Source organism: the organism of the source record quoted next, unplaced genomic scaffold, assembly GCF_019419815.1.
Source record: "Pyrus x bretschneideri cultivar Hongxiangsu unplaced genomic scaffold, Pyrus_bretschneideri_v1 Contig42, whole genome shotgun sequence".
NCBI lineage: Eukaryota > Viridiplantae > Streptophyta > Magnoliopsida > Rosales > Rosaceae > Pyrus > Pyrus x bretschneideri.
In genome coordinates this window covers 3,101,520-3,127,665 of record NW_025999746.1, presented here as the reverse complement: position 1 = coordinate 3,127,665, position 26,146 = coordinate 3,101,520, and the positions used below count along the sequence as shown (strand labels likewise).

Sequence of the window (26,146 nt, the reverse complement as noted above, 5' to 3'; positions counted from 1 at the left end):
ATAATGAAATAAAATTAATACATTAAAATTAGGAAGAAAAAGAGAAATAATTAAAACATCAAAAATATAATTAATAAATGAGGTGATTAATGTATCAAGGGAAGAAAATTAGATTTTGATCTTGCTCATGATTTTAGTCTAAAAGTCATCTTTGCCAAGGATTAAAATGAAGTTTTTTATTTGAAGCTCTTGTTAATGCCCACATATGTGGCAATTTGTTCTTCTTAGAGCAGTTCCACCGTGGGCAATAGCCCAGTGGACTGGCTCTCAAACAGGGCCAAAAGCCCGAGCAACTTGGTCCAGCGTGTGCTGGTGATGGAGCCCGAGCGGGCCCGAGGGAGAGGCCCGGCAGGAGTTGCCAGCCCGAGAACCCGAAGGGCATGTGACGCAAGGCTGACGTCTGGGCGACGTCAGCCACGTGATGGACGGGCCGAACTTCCCTTTCTCTCTCTCAACCTTCATGGTTCTTGAACGACGTCGTTGTCTCATGGTGGATCGACAGCGGTGACGAAGCAGAAACCCCAAATTTTATACACTCCATAAATCCAACAACAAAAGGCAACATCCTCAGTGAAAAGTGCCCATTCGTCAGTTTGAGCAAAGCATACATGAAATTCCTCAAATCCAATTACAAAACCCATTAGAAACAATACTGAAAACCTAGCACGGAAATTGGATGATCCGACCTGGATCGGATCAGACAGGGCTGAGAAGTTGGAAAAGTTGCGGCTTGGGTTCCAAGTTCATGCCAATGATGATGACCAGGGGAATGAAGCCATAGTGGGTAACGACCTTGGCCTTCTTCAGGGCCTACGTGCTCCGCTGCTTGAAGGATTGAGCCACCGAGCGTTCCTTCGAGCCCTTGGAGTTCTTCGTCGGAGTCTTGCCTTTGCTCTTCGGAGATATTCTCGACACCATTGAAATTTTCTTCTGGGATTTGTGCGAGTTTTGATTTGATTAGTCAATTGCTTGAGCAAACTGTTTTAAAGATGAAAACTTTAGTCAAAATTTGACTAGTTAAAATGTGAAAAGCTGCATTAACTTTGCAATGGAATTTGCATCTTTAATCTTTAATTTTTACTTTTTTTTTTAAATAATTATTTTGTATTATTTTATAAATAAAAAATACTAATATTTTATTGCCCATTGCCAGAGTTATTGAAGTGCAACGGTGGAGATGCAAAAGGTGATTACTGTTCATTAAGGGCAGTTACTGTTCACTGGATGGATAACATAGTGTATTCCTGGGGGGAGGGTTCCCACGCTGGAACTGCTCTTAGACTATAATTTATTAATCTCTTGCTACACGCTTATACTTTATTCTTTATTATTCAATTATCATTTCTATTTAAGGTAATTTTTAGTTTGCTACTCTTAGGTTTCTTGATTCTCAACATTTTATACATAAATTTTTTTTTTTTTTCCTAAAGTGATAATTCTTGAACACTTTCACACAACCGAACCGAATACCTTTACACTTTTTGAATGTATGTACATGACGTTTCTTTTCTGAAACTTTGTTGCCAAGTTTGAAACTAACTTAGGGCATTTTCAAGGAGTATACTTGGTTCAATTAGGGAGTATATTTCATTGGTTGTAAAGGAAAGTTTAGGAAGGCTTTGGTACTTGGAAGAGCTTCTCTATTTGCTTACTTTTTGAATGTATACAGTGATAATTTTTCTTTGCAATTAGGGTTCTTGATAGAATAAGATTGGTTTATATGATCTTTTATATATACAACTACCTTCCCACTTCCCATTTCCCACTTTCCTCATTTTCTTATTGTTAGTCTACCAATGCAGGCCTCTTTTCTATACTCCATATTAATAAAGATCAAGTTTTATAAAATAAAATAAAAAACAAAAACCGTATCGAAACCGAACCGAACAAAACCAAACCAAAAAAAAAAAAAAAACTGAACCGAATGAAACAGAACCCACCCCTACTCAAAATCTTGTTTCTTACGTGTGTAGCAAAAAATAATTTAAAGTAAACCAAGAGCAAAAGGAGTAACTTTTCCTCCAAGTAATTACAATTCTAATAGGAAAGAATCACTAGAATAATGAGAATCTAAAACCCAAATCTAACTAGGATTTACACAATCTATTTACACCAAGGGATGAGGGAATTAAATTGGTTGTGGACTCACCACTCACGCAATTCGACCCAAGACTTCTTACTCATAAGTGAACAAAGTACCACTACATCGTAGTACTAAGTGACACATTCTGCACCATATAAATTTTTATTATAATTATTAATCCAATTCCAACTTGAATTAAATTACAAATATTATATTTATGCCACATATTTGATGTACAAATTTAGTGCACCTATTATAATTGTTGCGAATGGTTTTGTGGCTACGATGATGGGTATGTTATGTATGTCATCTTTGTGGTATATTTACACTGGTGGTTTATAGCTTTTTTTTTGTGTTGTGATAGTCATGTCTGAGTTTTCCTTATTTGCGAATTTGTGCATATTTATTCCAGATCAAGAGATTGGTCACTAAAGAATGTATTCATCTAGCACCTGATAATCTCTTTGCGAAATTATGGGTTCGGATCGGAAATTTTAATTGCAGGATCGAAAATTTTGCACCCTTATTCTAGCTAAATAAACAATACTTGAAGAAAATAAGTGCCACATAGTTCCCAATAAACATCGTAAACTATGGTTTTGGTGTCGCTTCCTTTGGTGTTTTGGGCAACATGATCAGGATTTGTTCAGTGTTTCTGGTTTGGACCATTTCAGTGCTGCGCTGTGGGTGAAAATGTTTCGAGTGCCAATATCTGTTTTTTTTTTTTTTTTATTTTTTTTTATTATTATTATTTTTTTTTTTTAAGGATATATACAAGGAGGAGATGAGTTTAACCTCACAACAAACTCGTATTTGGCAAAAATCAAACCTATTACCTCTCACTTAGAAGTGAAAGGAATATCACTAGATTATAGTACTAAGTGGCTAGAGTGCCAATATCTTGTCTCCAAGTTTAAATGCTAATTGTCTTTAGATGATTAAAATTGTAACAGCCAATCGGAAAGAATTAGGTATACCATACATTTATTATGGCCTTTCCTTTAGCAATTGCCTCAAAACTCGAAGAGTAGCTCGTAAAGGAACACAAGCCTGAATTCAGTATTTTGGGGTGTTTGTATCGCACATGCATCAACTTAATAAAGTCATGAACAATTGGACGTACAAGTACTACATCGAAGTACTTTTACTTACAAAGAGTTGAATCGACAAAATAATTAAAGCTAAGCTTAACCCCAGGAAGATAAGTGCAATACAGGCAAATCAACTCGGTAATCTGAAAGCTTCGTAAATCTCAGACTAATTGGATTAATATACATTCTGCTAACATCATCTTTAATTATCATCCGATGAGGAGAAGAAATACATTGAATTTTTCCTGACTTCTACGTGGTATGAAATTCAGCAGCGTCAGTATCCATCTGTATAGTCCGCAATTTGCGTTCTAACTGATAGGGCACTTGTGACCACATGTTTCCCATCTGTCCAAGTGAGACTGCCGAAGTAATATCCGGTGTTCACGTGATGAGTGGTAGAAACTGCAACTGTAAACGTGATTGTTTTAACGGAAGAATTGAAGACCAAAGTGTCAGGTCTTACAGCTACGTTAACGCCAAGTGGAGGGTCTATGTCAACTTTATATACTGAGTCCACTGGACCAACATTTGTGACGCTTCTGGTTAGGTTTATATTGTCTCTCAGGTTTGGAATGGTGATGGAAGGCAGGTTCACATCAAGAACTGAAGGCTTTGTACTGGAACATGCTGTGACTTGTCCTACAATTTGAGAGAGAGCTGATGTGTTGTAGCCAACAGCACAAAGGAAGTTTATGTAGTCCTCCCTCCCCATATCGTATACTAACCCAGGATATGCTGCTTTGTTAGGGTTCACAATTCCGCCTCCGTAATCAAACGGATTAGCCAACTTTCTAGGAGATCCCTCTGCAAAGATTGGTAGAATACTACAAGATGGACCATTCCTCGACGCTGCACGCATCAAAATCGACAGTATAGTTATGTTTCACATGTATCATTAAAATGAAATTGGCCTAGGGAATTGTGAATACCGGTTGTCACAAGTGCCGATCGAATGGCTGCTGGGGACCAACTAGGATGCATTACTTTGAGAAGGGCTACAATGCCTGAGACATGAGGAGTTGACAATGAAGTTCCTGACTTCACAGCATATCCGCCGTCGGCATAGGAACGAAGAGGAGAATATGCAGCTAAGATGTTCACACCAGGTGCAGCAACATCTGGCTGTCTCACAAAAAGTTTACAAGATAAAAAATATAAAAAGTTCCCAAAACCATGTTAGTCACAAAGCTTGCAATAACAAGTAAGCTTACGGCGTCTATTAATAATGTTAGTGTACATGATTATAATCCAGATTAATTTACACGATAATTAATACAATAGACTCACACACACACACACACACAGAGCCCGAGGAGAATTAATTCTCGACACAATCAACCGTGAATTATGCTCAAACAAACTTGGACCACAGAAATGCACGGACTTGTCTCTCAATATACCACAAGGAAAGAGCAAAAGTTTTCCAAAACTAGCATTGAAATCCACAATTTGCAATGGAAGATATTAAGATTTGTTTCAACATATAACTTCTTGTGCTCAGAACTTTGGATGAATAGGTTACAGTCCTATTCAAGATTTTTTCTAATCAAAAGATAAAATCTCGCTTTACTGGAAAACTTGTTTTGTTTGTGGTCAGGTTTATGGGCGTCAAAGTAACGGGACAAGGATTTGTGTGAACAATGGCCCTTCATGAATTAAAGTAGTGATCACACCTTGAGAATTGCTGGTGTGGCGGAGTTTGGCCCCCTCGATGAAAAAGCGGCCACTTTGGCTGATATTAGCTTGCCCACTACTGTTTTAGTACGGCTCAACTTTACAAGAGGAGCACTGCAATCCAAACAAAACTTGAGAATCACAAACCTAATGATACAAATTACGGAATCAACAAAGACGATAATAGATGAATGTTATACGTACCTAGTAGACCGGATATAAGACAGTATGCGGGTGCCAACCTCATAGTCAACTTGAATATTCGGAAAATCGTCATCACTTGGAAGCATGAGATCACTTGGGTTCGTTGCTATGATTACGCCAACACAACCTGCTTCTCTCAAAGCTTCTTCTGAGTAACTAGTGAAGCAGAGAACCACATTTCCAGATACCATAGTTTTATTAAGGGACGAGAGGGAATCACATATACTGCAAACAAGTAATGATATTGAAAATTAATTTGTAATTAAAAAATATAGGATATTTATAAGCACCTTGAATACAAAGTAACATATTAGATATATGATACCTTGTGGATGTGGAGTCAATCTTTGTGGATTTTGGGTATATCAAGCGTGTAAATCCGGTATGCGGACCTGTAAACAATGATTGACCCTGCAAAAATAAGTAAGACACATGGTGATGATGATGATGATTTCCGATAATATGGCTCAAAATCCAAAGCAAAACTTGCTATAATCACAAACATGCCTGCAAAGTTATATTATTTCCTAAAGTAATAGAAGTAGGAAATGCTCGATCCATGGTGCTTGCAGCAACAGTTATGACCCATGGTGCAGTATTTGTAACTGTTTGAGCAAAAGGTCCATCGTTTCCAGCCGAACACACAACGATAATGTCTCTAGTTACAGCATGGTAGGAACCAATAGCAATTGCATCATCAACAATAGTGGATATGGGTACTGAATCTCCTAATGATAATGACAACACATGAACCCCTTCATGTATGGCTACATCCACAGCTTTAAGTATGTCAGCGGATGAGCAATAGCCATTAAACAGATTCCAGCAAACCTTGTACATGGCTAATCGGGCATTTGGGGCACCCCCTCTAACTGTCCCACCACCAAGGCCCTTGTAGCTAATATTGTAAACAAATGAACCAGCTGCAATGCTTGAAATAGCAGTACCATGTCCATTTGCATCTCTAGGAGACAAGAAGTCAGTGGATGTGTCCAATGGCTCTCCATACTCTGCAAGAAGTCCCTTGATGAACCAACGGGCTCCAATTATCTTTTTGTTGCAATGTATTGTTGTATTGAAATTTTCCCCAGATTCACACGCGCCCTTCCAATGGAATGGAACTGGCCCAAGGCCTTTTTCATTAAATGACTCAGACTCTGGCCAAATACCTGCTTAATCCATTGAATGCTTCTGTTAAGGGACCATTACGTATGATGTGTGTGTGTGTGTGTGTTGGTGTTTTGCGGGGGGGGGGGGGGCGCGCGGTGGAGGGGAGGGGGTGGGTGGAGGGGGAAGAGGGAGAGAGAGAAAAACCTGTGTCAAGAACACCTATGATAACTCCATCCCCCATCTTGCTCTTGGGGAGAATATTGGAAGGGGAATGAGGAGAGAGGCCAAGAAAATTCCAACTCCTAGTTGTTTCCAGCTTATGGAGGCTATTCGGTATGATTCGTACAACACCAGGCAACTCTGAATTCACATATTTTATAAACATAAGAAGCCATAATTGTAATACCAGTATTTATAAATTTACATTTGAAGTACATTTCATGAGTCCATGGCAGCTTGTGTTATCGTTGTCAATCACTGAAAACGAGACATGAATTTATTGAATAATCTATGGCAAATATTTTAGAAAGATACCTGAAAGTTGTTGGACTTGAGACTCTCTGAGCTTGGCTGCAAACCCAGAGAAACCATGTTTGTAACTGTATACCATTAATTCTGAGGCCAATTCCTTGCTGCAGCACAAGAATCACATTAGTTAACAAACATTTTACTCAAGATTTGGATCATTTAATCAAGAATCCTAGACCAAAATTCATATAATCGATCTTTAAGTCTTTATTAGAATGAAAACTAGCTATTTAGTTTTCCTTACAAATCAACAAAGCAGTTGGAGTTGCTACATAAGATGGTGCTTCAAGAGTGAAAGAATCTCATACTCCGTATTTTGATATCGGAGGGTAGGGTGGGGGTAGTTTTCTACTTTTACAACAATTGTGCACGTGCTTATTTTCTAAAATAAAGATCACGCATCTATTTCAAGTTGGTTATGTCTCTCTTGGACTTGGGTGACAATCTTTATTTTCTATGTTGTGGTAATAAGTTTCTGTGTGCTGTGACTTGTGACTATCTATCTTTGTCTACATTTTTACGATGTCTAGAGTTTTTAGAAAGTGTTTCTTGTTTTGCTGCAGGAGTTTGGCTATTGAAGTGAATGTGAAGATTGTAGGGGCGGAAGCCATAACACGACTTCAATGCCTCGATCGTGGATGTGAAGATTGTTGGGGTCATAAGTTTCTGGGTGTTGCAGATTTATCATGCAAGCATATATCCGTATCAATTGTGAAAGAGTTGAGTTGATTCTTCAAGATGTTGTGTTAAGAGTGCATCATGGGCTCACAAGTGATGGAACAACTGGAAATTAACTAATTATTTTCCCCGCTACTGATGCATCCTTCTACTTTGTTAGTGTGGTTGTTCTACCTCAAAATTTAAGATGTATAAGCCAAGTTATACGAGGGAAAATATATGTGAGAGTAAACAAAGTACTTTACAAGCATTCGAGTCCAATTTCTTGCTGCAACATAAGAATCAAAGTACTAAGCAAGCATTTTACTAAAATTTGTCTGGTTGAAGCTTTTATATTCAGAATTAAATATCGCACAACTGTTTCAAGTAGGTTGAACTAAGCAGAAGTATATGTCTATAATCTAGCAAGTGTTTTGGATGATATATAGCAATGGAAAAAAGAAGCCGGATGGGGGATAGAGTTTTCCATCTCCTGTGTTGGAGTTATTTTTAGTTCAACCATTGATCGATAACACAGGTTTCAACCACTGAACTTTGAGATCTAGGGTGCCATTGGAACGAAAGAAGTACCTACTGCCCTCTGCTCTTAGATAAACTGAATCCTTTCCATTTCTATCCAAAACCCCTAATGAACGACATGCGTAAAGGCATGAGTATTAGTTCCACAATTCTCACTGCACTGAACAAAACTTTCAGGTAATCTGATTTTGGAACTTGTATATAGAACACACAATTAGACTAGGCGAAATAAAATTGTAAGTTACCTTCCGACTACAGAGGCAAGCAATTCATGATGCAAATCAACGACCAGCTCGGGGTTGTCATGCTGCGTCTCTCCGAGGTAAACAATGTGCACCTGTTAGTTGAAAGTGAGAAGTTACGGTACCAAAATCGAATCCAGAATTTTCTAAAGAAAGAAGAAGAAAATGTGTTTGAGATATGTTGGCACACATACATTGCTACTTTCTGTCATGCCCTGGCTATTAAGACAGCAGAGAAGCCAGAGGACTAGAACAACTAGGGGACTTGGGTTGCTCATATCTTCTCTGCCTCAACAACCACAAGAAAGAGAAAGGGAGGAGGCCTGGTTGAGGAAGGCTGAATACAGTCAGCCACAGCTGCCGTGCGGGAGGAGCAAATCCGGCAACAAGGCCTTCAAGACCTTGAGTAAAAGAATTAACCAAAAGAATTTCACTCTGTTTTCCTTGTATTTTCTTCCTCTCTCTTTCCCTCATGTGCAGCATCTACTTTTTGATAATAAAACATGCAGCATCTCTTTTTTGATATGAAAATATGCTGCATCTATTTATGGTCTAGAAAAAGAGTCCCTCCACTTTCGGTGCACCGGGATCTCTCCTAGCGGAACCTTTTTAAATCTTTTAATCATGGCGGTTTATGGAAATCCTGCGGTCAGAAACTCTTTTTAAATTTTTTTAATTTTTTTCATCCCGGTTCTCTCCATTCACTCGCATACCAGAAAGTGGGAATATCTTATACCATCGTTGGGTTATTTCAGCTGAATTTGTTGGGTTATGCCCAAAAAAAGGTAAATTCTGCCTTTTTTTATTTATTTATTACAAAAGCTTTTTAAAATATAGAGCTAAGTGAATTTTTTGTAGGAAAATTTTATTTGAACCCATATAACTTCTTTCTACACCTAGCTTAAACTTTAAATGTGAATTATCTATTTTATCCTATTGCATAATTATCATCAAGTACAAGATGAAATTAACAATGAAACTAAAATTTATCAACAAACGCAACCCAATAATTTTAGAGCTTGTTCTCTAATTGGATAGTTCGGCACCAAATTGGCTTTGGAGTAAACTATTCTTCAGCTTTGAGAACAACGATAGGGAGCTTCTCTTGCCACTCTTTGTTCTTCTTAGTAGCAGAGCTATGGATCTCATTCACAACCCTAATCGATAGCTAATTAGGTTGGGGTTAAAGTTTTATTTTTTTATTTTCTACTTTCTGCATTTTCTGAGTAGGAGAACAGAATTATGGTGTATAATGCTGAATTTTTACTTATTTGATTCTTTTAAAGTGATGTACTTTGCAATATATATTGTTTTATGGGCAGAATACATGGACCGTAAAACCCTTTGGGATGGAACTAATTATGCCATTAGCATGATAAGTCGGGGCGATGAGATGAGACTACTGAACTGGAGAGTTTCTCCAGCCTTGTATTGCTATTGTTTAATATTTGTCTAGGAATATGCATATGTAATCTTCCACTTAAAAAAAAATTGTTATATTTAATTTCGTAAAACAATCCAGTTGTTCTCAATTTGGGATGCATAGCGAGAAGAGCAACGAGGAGTCAACAAAATACTAATCCAAGGTTTTATCTGATACCCATCACTTTTGATGTCCCTAGCGTTTCTCCTAGTGTAGTAAAAGATGCTAGTCAAAAGGATTACATGTTCGATTCACAGTATAGGCTACATTGTTCAGTTTATTTGAACCCCAATAATATGGAAGATTTATAAACAAGTAGAAAATTCACTAAATTATTCAACTTGTCCTTAGAAGTCGAACGCCATAAAGCTTTCATTCTCATAAAGAAGTAGAAACTTCACCAAATTATTCAATTTGGGATTTTATTTTCTAAATGAGTTTAAAGATAAATTTACATTATAAATTGGGTTTGCGAGGATAGTTTAGGTAATAAATTTGGGTTTAAAGGATATTAATTCTTTAATTAAAAATAATATGGGTGTAGAGAGTAAATTGAGTGTAAAAAGAGATTATATGGGTTCAAATAAAATTTCTCTTTTCTTTAATACATTCTGACTCCTCGTTGCTCACAACACTTACTGCATATGCAATGTTTGGTCTAGTATGTGATAAATAAATAAATCTTCCTACTAATCTAATCTGAATACTCTCCGTGATCATGATTTTGAACAGTGGGTGTATCAGATGGCTTACAATCTAGCAAACCAATTTCTGTCAACAAATCAAGAACATATTTCCATGGCAATAGAAATATGCCTTGGTCTAAAAAGGCGACTTCAATCCCCAAAAAACACTCAAGGCACCCAAATCTTTTTCATTTCAAATTCAGAAACCAAATCGTCGTAAGTCTTGCAATTTCTTCTTGATCATCCTCAGCCATATAACTAAATGAAGTAACTTTAGCAGTCCTTAAAGTTTCATTAAATTTCGGATTATGGAGATTTGTTGACCCATATAATTAAATGTATGGCAAAAATTTAATGTAAAAAATCTCGTTAAAGAAAGAAATTATATGTTAAATAGGAAAAACCTTTTAAGAAATCTGCAAAAATCCGTGTTACCAATTTTGCTCCAAGGAATAACATTAGGGCCTAAATCCGGTCATACCCTATATATTCCTTATCACATACAACCGACTTACAAACTACAAACTGATACATCCTTCGTAGTTTCGAGTGATCAAAAATCCTAAGATGACAACTATCAAGATGGTTATTCTGCTAGTCGTCTTTGTTACTACATGTACTCTCTCTCTCTCTCTCTCTCTCTCTCTCTCTCTCTCTCCCCCCAATGTTAGCTAGCCAGTGTTTTTTTGTACTACATGACTGATGAAATCGAATTGGCTTGCTGTATCTTTTAGGTTCACAAAATTGGAAGGTTTATGGAGCTAGATACTCTTTTCCATGTGCGCGCGATTTTGAATGCAAAAAAGATGGAGGTCTATGTTCATATTCAAAACACGATGGCAAATGTGTAGGTGTTGAATGCATTTGTCCTCCTTTTGATGAAAAAGAAAAAGAGATCCAAGCCAGTGCAGGAGACGTGACAGACTGTGCTCATAATCGCGACTGCGATGATTTAACTTGTGCTCCTGGCTGCAAAGTCACTGATTGTTTAACTAACACCTGTTTTTGCAAATGTTAATGACTTCAATACAAGTTATCATATGATCTCAACATAAGGATCTCGGGAGAGGGCAGAGCGAAATGAAAGGTTATGATACAAGTACCACTTGCTTTGACCTTCAATGGGTGACCATGTTGTGTGAAACTATGATCCACTCAAAACTTGTCACCTGCTAATACAAAAATGAAACTCAAACGGAAAACTAAATGATTAAATTATAAATTGCTTTCCTCCATAATTTCCTAGCGAAAATAATGAACATTGAGATTCGTCAACCAGTTCTTTCTCCTTTGTCCCTCTGGTGATACAAGAAACACATACAATCCACTACTTTTCCCACATTTTGTTTCTTGCGTTTTTAGGCGTGGGATCATCGGTATCTTATTTTTAGTACAGGAGGGATAATGTTATAGTGATTGAATGTTTTTCATAACTGAAATGCACTAACTTATTTCAGTATTCAATTTAGTCTTCATCGTCATCATGAGGTTGTAAGAACTCAGTTCTCACAGACAAAGGAATCCTCACGGCATGCACTCCGTCAACCCAAGTAAAGCTTCCAAAATAGTAACCAGTGTTCATCTTGTGGATTGCGGAGATTGTGATTGTGAAAGTGAGTTTTTTAACTGTGGAATTGAAGACCAGAGCAGTAGGGTTCACATATACAATTGTACCGAATGGAGGCTCAATGGTAGCTTTGTAAATGGACTCAGGGGCTCCAACATTTGTTACAGTTCTTTTTACCGTGATTGGATTTCTCAGACTAGGTATGGTCACGGAAGGTAGGTTAACGTCAAGGATAGAGGGCTTCTTGACGGGACATGTTGTGTTTTTCCCTGTAAGTCGAGAGATGGCAGAGTTGTTGTACCCCCTTGCACAAAGATATTCCATGTAGTCTGCTGCACCCATGTCGTATACTAGTCCAGGGTCTGCTGCGCCATTGGGATTCACCAGACCACCTCCGAAGTCAAATGAATTTGCCAACTTTTGAGGAGATCCTTCTGCAAATATCGGTAAACCAGATGGGCCGTTCCTCCATGCTTCATTTAAATTCATAACACTGTTAAGTTTCACATGTATCTTATTGAAACTGGGAACATATCATATAATATGTGGTTACCAGTTGTTACTAGTGCTGATTTGATGGCCGCTGGAGACCAATTAGGATGCATTCTCTTGATAAGAGCCACAATGCCTGTGACATGAGGAGTTGACATTGATGTTCCAGACATCATGGCATATCCACCCTCCGCGAATGAATAAAGTGGAGAAGTTGCTGCTAGTATGTTCACACCAGGCGCGGCTATATCTGGCTGTCCGACAAAGACACAACAACAAAAAAAGTGTTATAAGAAGAGTCTCAACGGTTTACGGTGAATCTCACAGACTTGTCTCTACCAAAAACTTGTTGATAGCTTTTCCAGGAGAAACATGCATGAGATGATATCTAGAAGAAAGCTTCTGTTCATTGTAATGTGGCGAGTCACAAATTTTCAAGAACTGATGTGAACATGAAATGTACATTAAATTAGATTAGATACCTTGAGAATTGCTGGTGTTATGGAGTTTGGTCCCCTAGAGGAAAAAGAAGCCACCTTGGCAGATAGTGGCTTGCCCACAATTGTTTTAGGAGGGCTCAGCTTTACAAGAGGATATCTGTGCACTCCAAACAAATTTTTGAGGATTACAAACAAACCTAGCAGTACTAATCACACATTTTACAATAAAATTTAAAGTACCTGGTAGACCGGATATAAAATAGAATTCGAGTGCCGATCTCATAGTCAACTTCAATGCATGGAAAGTCTTCATTACATGGATATAAAGCATCATTTGGATTCTTTGCGATGATCAGGCCAGCACCCCCTGCTTCTTTCACAACTGCTGAAGCATTTGTTATCGCCTGACGACCCATTGTAGTGAAGCAGAGAACCACCTTTCCAACTACTATAGTTTTGTTAAGTGAGAGAGATTCACACACACTGAAAACAAGCAACTCGTGAAAACAAATGATAAATATATTGTAAATTAGGCAAACTGTGAGATCTGGCACGAAGTTATTAAGAATGCTACGTACCCTCTGGTGGTAAGCCCTTTAGACTCTGGGTATACCAAGCTTGTAAATCCAATCTCTGTCCCTATAAACATAGCTTGACCCTACAAGAATATCAAATAATGCGTGTATGAGATGCTTCAAACTCCAAAATGCTAATTGCCCCAATCACAAAAATACATACCAGGAAAGTTTTATTATTTCCTAAAGTTATAGAAGTAGGAAATGCTCGATCCATGGTGCTTGCTGCAACAGTTATGATCCACGGTGCTGTCTTCGAAACTGTTTGTGCTGAAGGTCCATTATTTCCAGCTGAGCACACAACAGTAATCCCCTTAGCCACAGCATGAAAGGAACCGGTTGCAATGCCATCACGCTCATCAACATCTGAGAAGAGGGGAATAGGATACCCAATTGACACTGACAGCACATCAACCCCATCATGTATTGCTTCGTCAAAAGCTTTCAACATATCAGCTGTTGAGCATTTGCCTCCAAGCACATTCCAACAAACCTTGTAAATGGCCAACCGAGCATTTGGAGCACCGCCTCTAATTGTACCAAGACCAAGGCCCTTGTAGCTGATATCAGCCACAAAAGAACCAGCTGCAGTGCTTGAGGTATGAGTACCATGTCCATGTGCATCTCTAGGAGAATGGAATTCTTTTTCCAATGGCTTTGCATACTCGGCAAGAAGTCCATTGATAAACCAACGGGCTCCGATGATTTTTCTATTGCAATGTATTGTAGCATTGAAATTGTCCCCAGATTCACAAACACCATTCCAATGAGATGGAACAGGCCCGAGGCCTTTTTCATTGAATGATTCAGACTCCGGCCATATACCTGCCTCGATTCATTCAGTGGTTATGTTAAGGGACCACTACGTGTGTGTACACTGTACATGTGTATGTGTATGTGTGTATGTGTGAGGGAGGGAGGGAGGGAGAGAGAGAGAGAGAGAGAGAGAGAGAGAGAGAGCAACCTGTGTCAAGAACACCTATGATAACTCCATCCCCCATGTTGCTCTTGGGAAAAATATTGGAAGGGGAGTGAGGTGAGAGGCCAAGAAAATCCCAACTCCTAGTTGTTTCCAGCTTATGAAGGCTATTTGGTATGATTCGTACAACACCAGGCAACTCTTGAATTCACAAATGTTATAAGCATAAGAAGCCACAATTATAAGTACACTGCTCTTATTCATTTACATTGAAGAACATTTTATGATTCCATGGCAGTTTGTGTTATCATTGTCAATCATTGAACACTATACATGACTTTATTGAATAATCTATAGCAATGTTTTTAAAAGATACCTGAAAGTTGTTGGGTTTGAGACTCTGTGAGCTTGGCTGCAAACCCAGAGAAACCATGTTTGTAACTGTATACCATCAATTCCGAGGCTAATTCCCTGCTGAAGCATAAGAACCACATAGTTACTTAACAAGCATTTTACTCAAACTTTTGATTATTTAAGCATCGATCCTAGACTAAAATTCACATAATTGGTCTTTAAGGCTTTATTTTTGTACATCCATTTATACTACCTTCCCACGACAGTGGCAAGCAAGTCATGATGTGAATCTGTGATTAACTTGGTGTTGTCATGCTGCCTATCTCCCATGTAAACAATGTGTACCTGTTGGTTGAGAGATGTATTAGAGCACCCAGTTCAAGTTTTTCGAAGAAAAATCAAAGAAAAGGCAAATCGTAAAGAACAAGAAAAGTGTTTGAGATGTTGAAAATATACATGGCTCTTTACTGCCACCTTTGTTATCAACCCCTGACCAGTAAAACAGATAAGGCTGAGTAGAGCGAGTATTGAACTTGATCTGCTCATATTGTCTCTACCACATAAAGAAAGAGAGAAGGGGAGGAGGGTGTGGAAGAGGTTGATCAATTAAGACGGAATAAAGATGAAGAATCTGAGCACTCTCTTTCGAATATATAGATAAAAAAAACTAGAGTCACAAATCACTTGCAACGAACTATACCAAGTGCATGTATATGAACATTTGATGAACTCTGCATAACGTGGTTGTTAGCCGTTATTTTTATAACAGCAGTAGGCTGGTGCATGCTAGCTTGGAGGGTAGGTCAAGTCAATAAAAGTTAGGGGAAATTAGAGAATAAATAATGGGAAAAGTTAAATTTTAAAGTCCTCGATCACTTCAGGCTTTATTTTTCAGGAAAACTAACGAAAAGTTCAAAAAAATCTTTAGTTTTAATGAAAAATGACAAATAAAGGTGTAGTAAATAGTAGCCAAAAAAAGGTAAAAATGTATAAGTTTTTCATTAAAAGTAAACAGTACCGAAAATGTTTCGTTAAAACTCCCTTATTTTTATACAAGCAATATTAGCCGGACCGGGGATATCCTGCTTGAAACATCAGGTACAAGAATGACTGCTCTTAGCAGTAGGCTCCTATTAATATATTTTATTTTCTATTTCTTTTGAAAGCTACAAAATACTAATCCTTTTTGCTTAGTAATATCTTGACCCCGAGAGAGAGAGAGAGAGAGAGAGAGAGTGTGTGTGTGTGTGTGTGTGTGTGTGTGTGTGAAGGAAATAAGGGATGATAATACAGAAGGTGACGGAGACAGATTGAATGGAAACTTCTCTGCTAATACTAATCTAAATCTTTGATCCATAACCTTCCAATGTTGACTATTTACGTTCTAGAAACAAAAATCGTAGGTTGGAAAATAACCTCTCTGTCTAAATCTCAAACCTTAAATGAAGGCAAAAGGGACAAAAAAGTTGGCGGTGAATACTTTTTTAGACATTGGAAGTTAAACTCCCTTCCTGCTGTCATGAAGTTTTGAAAATATTCGACAAATCAGTTCATCTAAACAGGGTAATTGTTGCAGACATGAAATTAATTATATTAATTGGACTCGATGTGCTTTTTTATGTATTTGAAGACAATTGTATTGATTAATTTGAAGTAAAATATCAATCGTATTAAAAAAATAAAGGGTATGCTTGTTGATCAAATTGTACTAATTCAAATATAAAGACCAGGTCTTCTGCGATATTTATAAAATAAAGTGACAGGTGAGTAACGAGCATCACAATTCACAAGTGGTAGACATTTCGCATAATTCTAGAAGGCTTGACATAGTTCTCCAAATCAGGTGGCATATATTGTTTACACAAATGGATTAATTAAATACCACCAAGTTTTATTAGGAGAGTCAAATGCATTCCTATATCAAAGACGACTTTGGAGCCTTTTTAGTATGGATGGAATATGATATATATCTCAGGTGGTAATGTAATTAATCTCTAACCCATACAATGGATATTCTAGTCACGCTGCCCCTCTAACGTGCAGAAGTCTTGACAGAATAATACATTACCAAATTATGACATAATTATGTGGTCCTATCCATTACTTTTTACGGTTATTTTATCCGGGTGTTTTTTACTACAATATATATCATATTTCGCATCTATTCAAAGTTGTGAAATGCTGGTAATTATCTATTCTAAAATTGAGGAGCAATTGACTGTTCATTGGGCTACAGTCAATTGTTTGCCTCTTGATTTCAACTTATTTACAATAAAATCATGAGAATTGGGCTGGGTTTGAAGGGTATTATTTGAACTGATAAGGGTAATTTTGTCTGGAGGGTTTAGGACAAATTACCCTTTCATTTCACCTTATTTGCAAGAAACCCATTATATGTGAACTAGGTTGGAAGGGCAATTTTGTCCTCTCGGTTTTGAGTGAATTAAGGGGTTGTCGTGTAGGGTTGCATTTGCTGTCCTTCACTGATGGTTTCGGAGAATTGAAGCTCTCACAGAGAGCGGAAGAAACAGAGAGAGAGAGAGAGAGAGACAAAGAGAGACAGAGAGATGCCGAGGGGAAGACAGCGCAGGGGAGAGGTATGGGTGATGGATTTCAAAAGTGGGAAAGTGGGTTTTGTCTTCTCGGTTTTGACTGAATTCGAGGGTTGTTGTGTACAGTTTCATTTGATGTCCTTCAATGAGGGTTTCGGGGGGATGGAGACTCTGACAAAGAGCGGAAGAAAGAGAGAGAGAGAGAGAGAGATGACGATGGAAAGAGAGCGAAGGGGAGAAGTATGAGTCATGGATTTCAGAAGTGGGAGAGTAGGGATGGTCAGAGAAAACCATATGGGTTATCCGGATCTACCGCTGCATGCCTGGATTTCGAAAGATAAGTGCTTTTAAATTTTTTTTTTTTCTATCAGCTTAGATTGTCACGTTTCTGCCTTTTTGTTGTGGATTATTTTCGAATTTTTTAGTGTGTTAGGTCAGATTTTGGGGGAATCATCAGAGATATTTATTTCCCTTATTAGTTTTCTTTTCTCTTATTTTGCACATTGATCTCTATGTCTGCCTGTTTGTTCTCTGTCTTAGGGTCCGTAATTTTATTTATTTATTTTTTTTTTTTGGGGTTTTTTGTATGGCTTTTTTTTTTCTTTTTGTTTTCCAGGTTATAGATCTAATGCTCTTTTGTATACCAATCTTGGTTTAGTTTTCTTTTCTCTCATTTTGCACATTCATCTCTCTGTCTGCCTGTTTGTTCTCTGTCTTAAGGTCGATTATTATTATTTTTTTTTTTTTGGGAACCGCTTGGTAAGTGTTAAATACATCCTATAACATGACTGACTAACAAGCATGGTCGTTCAGATATACATGCAATTGAGATCACTCATTAAATCAGATTTCTTTTAAATGGAAGCAAATCTTGCCTATTAAGTGTTTGTGAAAATTCCCCAGAGAGTTAGAAACAAGGATATGATGCAAATCTGAATGTAGGCTGTTTTGGTATGTGTGTGTACATATAGGGGTGTTATATTGATATGACATGCTGCCTAATTTATCTATTTTTCGATTTTTCGATTGTTCGATCAAAGAAGGAAGTTCAATTTATCAAGGATCAAGGTTTGGACTACTAGACAGCATGCCGACTTCGGTTTGAGGTATGGAAGTCTCGAGCTTGCAATCTTAAATTTCTGGTTCCCGAATAAGAAATATGCTCTATTTGATCCCGAATAAGAAATGACATGGGTTTGTGGCTTCCATTGTTATTAAGTTGTATCCTTTTCTACTTGGGTTCCAAGAAACCATTATAATGAATTAATCAATTTTTTTATTCTAAGGAAGTATGTATTCATCATTGTTTTTTTTTTTTGAACAATTTCAATTCATATAATTATGACCATTTGTCTACTATTTTATATCTTCTGTTCTTTTTCCTTTTTGTAGACTCCCATTGTCATGTTGTTCTCTTGCTGTTAACTGATTTAGTTGGGGTATCTTAACAAGAGTGTTGTCTTTACGAAGTCTTTTTTGTTTTTTGTTTTTTTTTTTTTTTTTGTGGTGTTACTTTTTATGGTGGGGATATTCCTTAATTTTTTTCTTTAAAGTGAGGAAGATTTAACAACGCGTTTTTTTGTTTGTTTTGGTGGTGTTACTTTATGAATTTTTAGTTAGGAAGATTTAACAATGCCTTGTTTTGTTTGCTTTACTTTATTATGTCTTGATAAACGCAGGTTCAGCAACAGGTTGTTGAAATGATCACTTATATAGCCTCTACTGCAAAACAATTTCCTAAGAAATGTGTATTACTTTGTCTTCTGGGTGAGCGTTCTCTAATTTAGATTAGACATCGGGACTTGAAGCTTGGTTTGTTTTCTGTGTCTCCTTCACTGTATCCATTCTGTGGATGAACAGGTAGATGTTAACTCTAGCATTTAATGGTGTTGTGCACTTTGACAGGTATATGTGAATGGCTCACAGAGTTTTTCTGAATCTGTAGATCCAGTGGGCCCTCATGACACTGTTATATCCAAACCAAAGTTTGGCGAATTTGATATATGTTGGATACAATGGCAATCCTACTTCAACTATCCATGTTACTAGAAGAAGATCAGAAGATCATAAAAGGCAAAAAACAGAAAGAAATGTTAGCTGCTTCGTTTTTTGTCCTAAAAATGCAGAAAAATCCCCTCTTTTAAATTCATTCATAGGAAGATATGGCTTTCCCCCTTCACTATACTCAACATAGTTATTGCTCCTGAAACTACCCAATTTTCTTTTCTTTTTTCTTTTCAAACTGAGACAAAGCTCACCGTGTCTGCTATCCCTTTCCTGTTTGACTCTGGTCTATCTTCTGTTTTAGAAAATATTTGTGGTGACTATAGATTTAATCTTTCATTTTGCTTTGTTAATTTGTTGTTGCCAATTTTGACCTCAGGCCTTTCTCAAAGAGCGAGACTATACCTACTGGTGAGTGTTATGCAGTGAATGTCATTAACCAGATTGGGGTAAGTACTATCATATATAACACTTTTTGCTTTGAGAAAGGTAATGGGTAAGGGAGGTATGGGTATGGGTTTTTAGGGCCGGTTTCTAGGGAGGTGGTCTGGTGTCAGTGCCTTCACGAGATGGGGATGTGTGATATGAGGGAGAGAGGAGAGGGTGTTGGTTCTGAAAAAACAAAGCGACATGTGGATTTCTGTCTTTCTATATCATGCTTATGTTGAAATGTTATACCTGCCAAAACCATTATGTTGAAATGTTGGATAGCTAAACGTTTTTTGTTGTTCTGTTTTTAGGACTTCATTAATCGTTTAGAAGCGCAGCCAATGATGTGAGAGCATAAGGGGAGCAAGCATGTGAGGTAATTTTTTTGTGTTGAATTAAGTGGTTCTGAATTCAGTCGAACATTTGTGTGCAAGTTTGGTTTCTATATCTATCGCAATTCATGCTTGCAGTGATATTATTGTAACATCAAATCCTAAAATGTATTGTGTCAAGAACCAATAAAAGGAATGTAATGTGTAAGTGAGTTTGATTATTCAAATGCAAAATTTTTAATTTTTAGAATGAGAGTTGCAATTAAAATTAACAGAGTGCTGAGCAGAAGTTTAATTGATTCAGTTTTGACAAATGATTGAAGGTTGCTCTATGATTCTTTTGCTGTTTTGATAATTATAAGTTTAGATAACGAAGGGGATAGAACGAAAATGAAAGCTTAGAATCTGGTGAATAATATGTTGGCATGTGTGTGTCTTCTCTTCAGGAGGATCGGTTGATGTTTTTAATTGTATAATTTATTTTCATTGGTCTAAATGCACGTCCGATTGCTTGCCTTCCCATAGATGGGTTAAGTTGGACATCCAGAAGAATTTGTTTGCATAGGAACTTTTTTTCTTCTTTTCGCTGTGATCTGTTTTGTTAAAGGTGATGATAAAGATTTATCAACATTGTTTGTTCGGAGTTAGGTGAAAATTGGGAGGGAGTAAATTGTGATTCTAAACAGGACCATCGTGAGATATTCTTTTAAACTATGATTTATATTCTTTGCTATAGTGCGGAAGACTTAGCTGCTTGAACAAGAACGACTGCTGCAGGGCGTTCTACATGTTTTTGGCTTTCAACATTTTTGCTTCAAGACTTAGCTGCTTGAACAAGAACGAAACACCATCTTAACTGCAAGGCAAAATATGTGTGGACTGGATGTTACTTCTGTTTCTTACTGAAACAGGCGTCCTGCATGTTTTTAGCTTTGCACGTTTGTGCTTGAAAACTTTGATGCTAGAATAAGAACGAAACAGTTTTTATGTTGCCTAACCTATAGGATATATATTTTGCCACATTGACTACAGAGGCAAGATTTGTGTGAACTGTATGTTTACTTCTGTTTATTAGGGAACCAAAACGTTCAGTTTCGTCTTGTTCATTGTACAAAGTCTTTTTATGTCAGCTCAGTTGAATGTATATAAAAACGAAGCTGCATATCGTACTGACCTCAATCACTCATCTATCCCTTTATTCATTTATGATTGTGTTGAATTTATTCAGGTAAAATGTATCTTATTCATGTAGTTCAAGGTGATGCATTCAAGTTTCGCAACAACGCGCGGGCACATTTTCTAGTTTATTACTATAGTCGAGAGGTATTCTTCAATACTTAAAAGTGAGATTTTAAATTTGAATTTGAAGAATAACAAGTTCACAATTAACTTATTCTCTCATTCTTTTACGGTAAATGTATCATTGATAAAAAAAAAAAAAAATGTGAAATACCAAGTGAAGAATGAACATCTTTTTAGAGGGAACCTTGACCCTACTTCTGAGGGAGGATTTTATTAATCAAGTAAAAAAATAATAACAATGATATTTGTAACACATAAAATTGACATACTCTTATTCATTTTTATTTGTAAGTAAGATGTCTTATGTTCAATTCTCACCAAATGCAAAGTTGAATCATATTATTGCTAGCCTATTGTGAGACTTAACCCGCTCTTTCATCCTGTTAATGTAGATAATATCGTTTGTTCAAAATAAAAAACTGACATACTCTTTAATATAGGTGAATTTATAAAATAATAGGGATTTACTTCTATCCAATAGAAGATGGGAAATGTCCATGCAAAATGCATTGGAAAACATTCTCTGTAAGGAGTATGATGATCTTTCCTCTTCTTCTTTTTTTCCTCTTCTTCTTTTTTTCCTCTTTTTCTCTTTCCTCCTATTTGAACGGTCACATTTAAGCCACGTTAACATTTTATATTAATTTTTTATAAAAAAAAAAAAAGCAAAATAAAAAATATGAGAGAAGGGAATGGAAAGAGGAAGGGAAATAATCATAAACCTTTCTATAAAGCAATAGATCTGTCCATCAAGAGATGCGAAATGTCCAGTCAAAATGCATTGGAATGAACATTTACAAATATTTGTTGGCCGAGCATACAGACTATAAATTTTTCATCTTTTTCGAAAAATAAAAATAAAAATATGCATCTTTTGATGGAGGGCCTGTCAATAAAAGAGAGCCATTAGAGTAGCTATTTAACAATTGACACATAAGTTTAGCGGGGCAAATCCTTAAAAGAGATTTTACCAGAACACGTGTTACGTTGAATATGGGCTTGGGGCAATCATGGTCTGAGCAGGTCTTGTAAAAGCCCACAATGAATGGGGTCGGGTTTGGGTAAATCTACATATCTATTAGGGTTTAATACGTATTAGGATGATGATGATCATTAAGAAGCTGCACGTTAGCAATTACTGCAACTTTTATTATTTGTGATATCTCGTATGTTGGATGATAAATAAGCAAATAGGGCATCTCATAGGAATTACTTTGTAACTTGAGCATCTCAGAGATGCGCTCTTTTATTTGTTTAAGTAATCAATCAGAGTTAGAGCTAGGACGTTGGGTGCAAATGATAAACACTCTTAATTATTTAAGTTTGAGCTTTATGTTAGTACTTATCAGCTGCTTATCTCAATGAGCATATGAAATGAAAGTGTGATATTTTGTTCTATTAAGAGAAGAGCCCTTGTAAACTTTTTTCTCCACTTTTTCCAATTTTACGCTCACTTTTGAATACACAATATTAAAATAAGGAGGGCAAAATAGTAATTTTGTACCTTTTGACAAAATGACAATCATATCCATATTTGTCCTATTTTACCCTCACTTTTGATACACAATATTTACATAAGGAGGGTAAAATAGTAATTTTGTATCTTTGGAAAAAATAACAATCATATCCTTATTTTCCCTATTTTACCCTCACTTTTGATACACAGTATTTACATAAAATAAAAAAAATATGCATTTATTAAAAGAAATTGTCCCACCATTATTTTTTCATACAAGTAAGTGAGATGATGATGTTTTTTGAATAGTTTGAATGAACTGAAGCGGTTCCGCTTGATGAGAACGTGGGAGGAGGTAGGCAGTTGAAGAGACTTTAATTTTGTACCTTTTGACAAAATGACAATCATATCCCTATTTTTCCTATTTTACCCTCTTTTTTTTTAGAAAATAATCATATACCTATTTTTCCTATGGCAAAAAAATATGCCCTTATTAAGATAAAATGTCTTATCATCATTGTCTCATTCTCTTTTTTTTTTTTAATTTTAAAAACTAATCACACTCCTTAATAAAAAAACAAAAAATAATTTGAAATTGTTTACACAGAGTATGTGCTCATCTTCTAGTATAATTTATGTACAGAGCTGCCTAATAAAATAATTTGATTGTGTGATATATAATCTATGGACAGAGCTTCCAAATAAAATAATTTGATTGTGTGATATCATATATACTAAAACCCGTAAGGGTTGAGTACTGTGGATGACCAGTGGGGGGACGGTTTTGCCCCTGGATTTTTTCTTGTATAATCTATCTACAGAGTTGCCTAATAAAATAATTTGGTAGTGTGATATATAATCCATGAACAGAACTATATAATAAAATAATCTAATTGGTAGCCACCATCAAGTTTGCATCACCAGTTTCAGTTTTCAAATAGCTTATTTCAAAACTGAATAAAACTAAGAGTAGCATTCACCCAAAGCTACTGACAAGTTTAACTATAGTACCCAACTTTTTAGAAGCCTATTAATATATTTTCTTCTGCAACATTTGAATGTGTATGATAGTGAAGAAGTTGAGATTTTATTATAAAATTAATTGTTAATACGAGAAGTAACTTAACTTATTTATAAGCTAATGTAAGATTCCTTCTCCCATTAATATGTGATTCATTCTCAATACGTCTTCTTACGTGTAGCGAAAATTTTCAAGCCTAACACATGGAACAGACATGGAGCAATGTGATTGCTGGGCTTCGCACATGAGACAACCTATTTTGATATCATGAAGAAAGTTAAGGTTTCACCTTAAATTAATTGGTAATATGAGGAATATCTTAGCTTACTGATAAGCTCATGCAAAGGTCCCGCTTCCCATCAATGCGTGATTCATTATCAACACTTATAGTGAAACCTCAACTTCCTTTATGGTATCAAAACAAATTATCCACATGTGAAATCCAACAATTACACATGCTCTACATCACCGCATATGTAATGTCCATGTGTTTAGCTTGAACATAAAAAGAGAAAAACAACACAAAACAGAACAAAAATGAGTCTAACTAGATCTAATGAACTGCTAAATTCCTTCCTATGTAAACTTAAACAAAAGTTTATGGGAAAAACATAGGAAGCACGGGGATAGGTCAAAATGAGTCATGACAATCAAAGGTCTGTCAAGAAGGGAATTATGTGGTTAGTATCAATAGAGGATCTAGGATTTTAACTTAGGGTGGTCCCAATATAAAAGCTCCAAAAAAAAAAACAAGATGAAAAAATCATTGAACAAATAAATGGCAAACTACAATTTTCATGCATAATCTTTGTGCTAAACAAGCTAGAAATATTAAATTTGTCCATGATGAGATCTCATACTTTGAAAACGTGTCATGATAGTTTCATTGTCAATACAAGAAAAAACATATTTCACAATGTAAACAACTAAGCTATCATTTAACCATTGATCCCCCATTCTGTTGCGGAGTGAACTCTTAATGATATTCATGGCGGAAAATGCTCTTTCCATTGATGCAGTTGCAACAGGTAAAACCAAAGCCAATTCAATAAGTAAATACACATATTGAAATACTTGATGCAACCTTTTTTCCACCATTTTCTTAGCAAGATCACTAATGCTCTGCAACTGAGAAAAGTCACTTCTCGAACGCATATAATGAATATAAATATCAAGTTGATCTTCAAGTGCCAATAGGTCTTGCTTCGTAAAATCTTGAGGGTACAATTGAGCAAGGCAAAGTAGCTTTTCTTTATCAAAGGCTGCAAAAGAATCATTCGGACTCAAACTAGCCAAACAAATGAGCAATTCAGTACTTGTTTCATTGAAGCGATCATTTAACTTTGTAAGCTGGGAATCAATGACAACAAAAAAGAGCTCCACTTTGTAACGATGACGGTTGATCTTTTTGTGGGTATTACGGCGCGATCTCCCATGAGCTACATATGTCTCATCCATGTTAATAACCTCAATATGATGTTGGACAAACCAAAAGGTCAAACCCCTCATAATTCCTCATGTAGAGTAGTTGTTCTTCACATGTGTTGACTAAAGCCATTACATTCACAATCTCTTGATCATCATTTTGTAATGCTTGTGATAAATCATTTGTGATTCCCAATATAGATTTCATCAAAAATAGGAGAAACACAAACTCAAAAGATTGTATGTCTTTCAATAACCTATTTGCTTCAACCACAGTCAACAATCATTTCAAGCACATTGACCACGGATGAGAACATAGTAATCAAACTAATCAAAGTACCATAATGTAAATTCCATCTTGTAGCTCCGACACGTTTAAGACTAGTTTCTTGATTTAAACCTAGTCCCGTCATAAGAGAATCATTTTCAAGAGCTTTCATAAGTTATTTTTGTTGCATCTCTCTAAGTGCATCGCGACGCTTACATGAAGCTCCAATATTATTTACCACATTATTAGCCAATAGGAAGAATGTGTTAACATCAACATTATCCTTTGCTACGGCAACAAGAGCTAATTGGAGTTGATGAGCAAAACAATGAACATAGAATGCACAAGGTTGATCATTCAAAATCTTTGTCTTGAGTCCATTGAACTCACCTTTCATATTACTAACACCATCGTAACATTGCCCTCGTAAATTGGAGAAGCTTAACTCATTGAAATGAATGAAGGCATCAATAGACTCTTTTAATGTGTTTGAAGTGGTGTCGGGAACATGTTGAACTTCTACAAACCTTTCAATGACTTTTCCATTTTTGTCGACAGAACGCAAAACCAACGCCATTTGCTCCTTTATAGAAACATTATGTGCCTCATCAACCAATAGAGAAAAGAACATAGCATTCTTCATATCACTTATGATAGTTTTAATGGTTTCAATAGAACATGAATGAACAAGATCTTTTTGAATTGAATGAGCTATTAGCTTCAGATTTTCCAGAGCTTTATCTAACCCAACGGCCTTTATTTTCTCATT

At 36.4% G+C, this 26,146-nt stretch overlaps 3 protein-coding genes and 1 long non-coding RNA gene across 9 annotated transcripts; 1 reads left to right on the top strand and 3 right to left on the bottom strand.

Moving 5' to 3' along the window:
- Positions 1-3,196: 3,196 nt before the first annotated feature.
- On the bottom strand, positions 3,197-8,543 carry LOC103935957 (subtilisin-like protease SBT3.3). Of its 3 annotated transcripts, XM_048566695.1 has the most exons (11): positions 8,327-8,543; positions 8,136-8,227; positions 6,700-6,797; positions 6,370-6,525; positions 6,003-6,224; positions 5,563-5,690; positions 5,381-5,466; positions 5,056-5,280; positions 4,851-4,965; positions 4,107-4,299; positions 3,197-4,026 (listed from the first exon to the last, which is right to left on the bottom strand). In XM_048566695.1, the coding sequence occupies exons 1-11, from the start codon at positions 8,408-8,410 to the stop codon at positions 3,452-3,454; spliced, it is 1,974 nt and encodes a 657-aa protein (XP_048422652.1). In that variant the 5' UTR covers positions 8,411-8,543; the 3' UTR covers positions 3,197-3,451. The 3 variants fall into 3 exon arrangements, with proteins under 3 accessions (XP_048422652.1, XP_018500226.2, XP_048422651.1); XM_018644710.2 differs by having other exon boundaries at positions 5,563-6,224; XM_048566694.1 differs by having other exon boundaries at positions 5,563-6,224; positions 6,370-6,507.
- Positions 8,544-11,438: 2,895 nt separating this feature from the next.
- Positions 11,439-15,334, bottom strand: LOC103935946 (subtilisin-like protease SBT3.4). 4 transcript variants are annotated; one of them, XM_048566689.1, is made up of 10 exons: positions 15,045-15,334; positions 14,842-14,933; positions 14,611-14,708; positions 14,280-14,435; positions 13,479-14,140; positions 13,319-13,398; positions 12,981-13,223; positions 12,783-12,897; positions 12,362-12,554; positions 11,439-12,281 (listed from the first exon to the last, which is right to left on the bottom strand). In XM_048566689.1, the coding sequence occupies exons 1-10, from the start codon at positions 15,132-15,134 to the stop codon at positions 11,707-11,709; spliced, it is 2,304 nt and encodes a 767-aa protein (XP_048422646.1). In that variant the 5' UTR covers positions 15,135-15,334; the 3' UTR covers positions 11,439-11,706. The 4 variants fall into 4 exon arrangements, with proteins under 4 accessions (XP_048422646.1, XP_048422647.1, XP_048422648.1 ...); XM_048566690.1 differs by having other exon boundaries at positions 14,611-14,705; XM_048566691.1 differs by lacking the exons at positions 13,479-14,140; positions 14,611-14,708; positions 14,842-14,933; positions 15,045-15,334 and having other exon boundaries at positions 14,280-14,409.
- A 1,435-nt stretch (positions 15,335-16,769) lies between these two features.
- LOC125469339 lies at positions 16,770-21,171 on the top strand. Its single transcript, XR_007251671.1, has 5 exons — positions 16,770-18,246; positions 18,820-18,907; positions 19,046-19,593; positions 19,885-19,949; positions 20,642-21,171. It is a non-coding gene; the product is annotated as an uncharacterized LOC125469339 (long non-coding RNA).
- Positions 21,172-24,515: 3,344 nt separating this feature from the next.
- On the bottom strand, positions 24,516-25,954 carry LOC103935958. The gene is made up of 3 exons (XM_048566615.1): positions 25,594-25,954; positions 25,174-25,373; positions 24,516-25,034 (listed from the first exon to the last, which is right to left on the bottom strand). Exons 1-3 carry the CDS (start codon positions 25,952-25,954, stop codon positions 24,516-24,518), a joined length of 1,080 nt encoding a protein of 359 aa, XP_048422572.1.
- Between the last annotated feature and the right edge of the window lie 192 nt (positions 25,955-26,146).

What these genes read in the sequence shown, in the direction of transcription:
- LOC103935957 (XM_018644710.2), bottom strand. Translation starts at nt 8,410, where the DNA reads ATGAGCAACCCAAGTCCCCTAGTTGTTCTAGTCCTCTGGCTTCTCTGC. An exon ending in CATAGGTGTTCTTGACACAG is followed by an intron (nt 6,225 to 6,369) that starts GTTTTTCTCTCT and finishes TGGATTAAGCAG; the next exon opens with GTATTTGGCCAGAGTCTGAG. An exon ending in TCTTATATCCGGTCTACTAG is followed by an intron (nt 4,966 to 5,055) that starts GTACGTATAACA and finishes TTTGGATTGCAG; the next exon opens with TGCTCCTCTTGTAAAGTTGA.
- LOC103935946 (XM_048566689.1), bottom strand. Translation starts at nt 15,134, where the DNA reads ATGAGCAGATCAAGTTCAATACTCGCTCTACTCAGCCTTATCTGTTTT. An exon ending in TCAAACCCAACAACTTTCAG is followed by an intron (nt 14,436 to 14,610) that starts GTATCTTTTAAA and finishes TGTGAATTCAAG; the next exon opens with AGTTGCCTGGTGTTGTACGA. An exon ending in TAACACCAGCAATTCTCAAG is followed by an intron (nt 12,555 to 12,782) that starts GTATCTAATCTA and finishes TTTGTCGGACAG; the next exon opens with CCAGATATAGCCGCGCCTGG.
- LOC103935958 (XM_048566615.1), bottom strand. Translation starts at nt 25,954, where the DNA reads ATGGCGTTGGTTTTGCGTTCTGTCGACAAAAATGGAAAAGTCATTGAA. An exon ending in AAATAATATTGGAGCTTCAT is followed by an intron (nt 25,374 to 25,593) that starts GTAAGCGTCGCG and finishes CTGTGGTTGAAG; the next exon opens with CAAATAGGTTATTGAAAGAC. An exon ending in ATGAGGGGTTTGACCTTTTG is followed by an intron (nt 25,035 to 25,173) that starts GTTTGTCCAACA and finishes ATTGATTCCCAG; the next exon opens with CTTACAAAGTTAAATGATCG.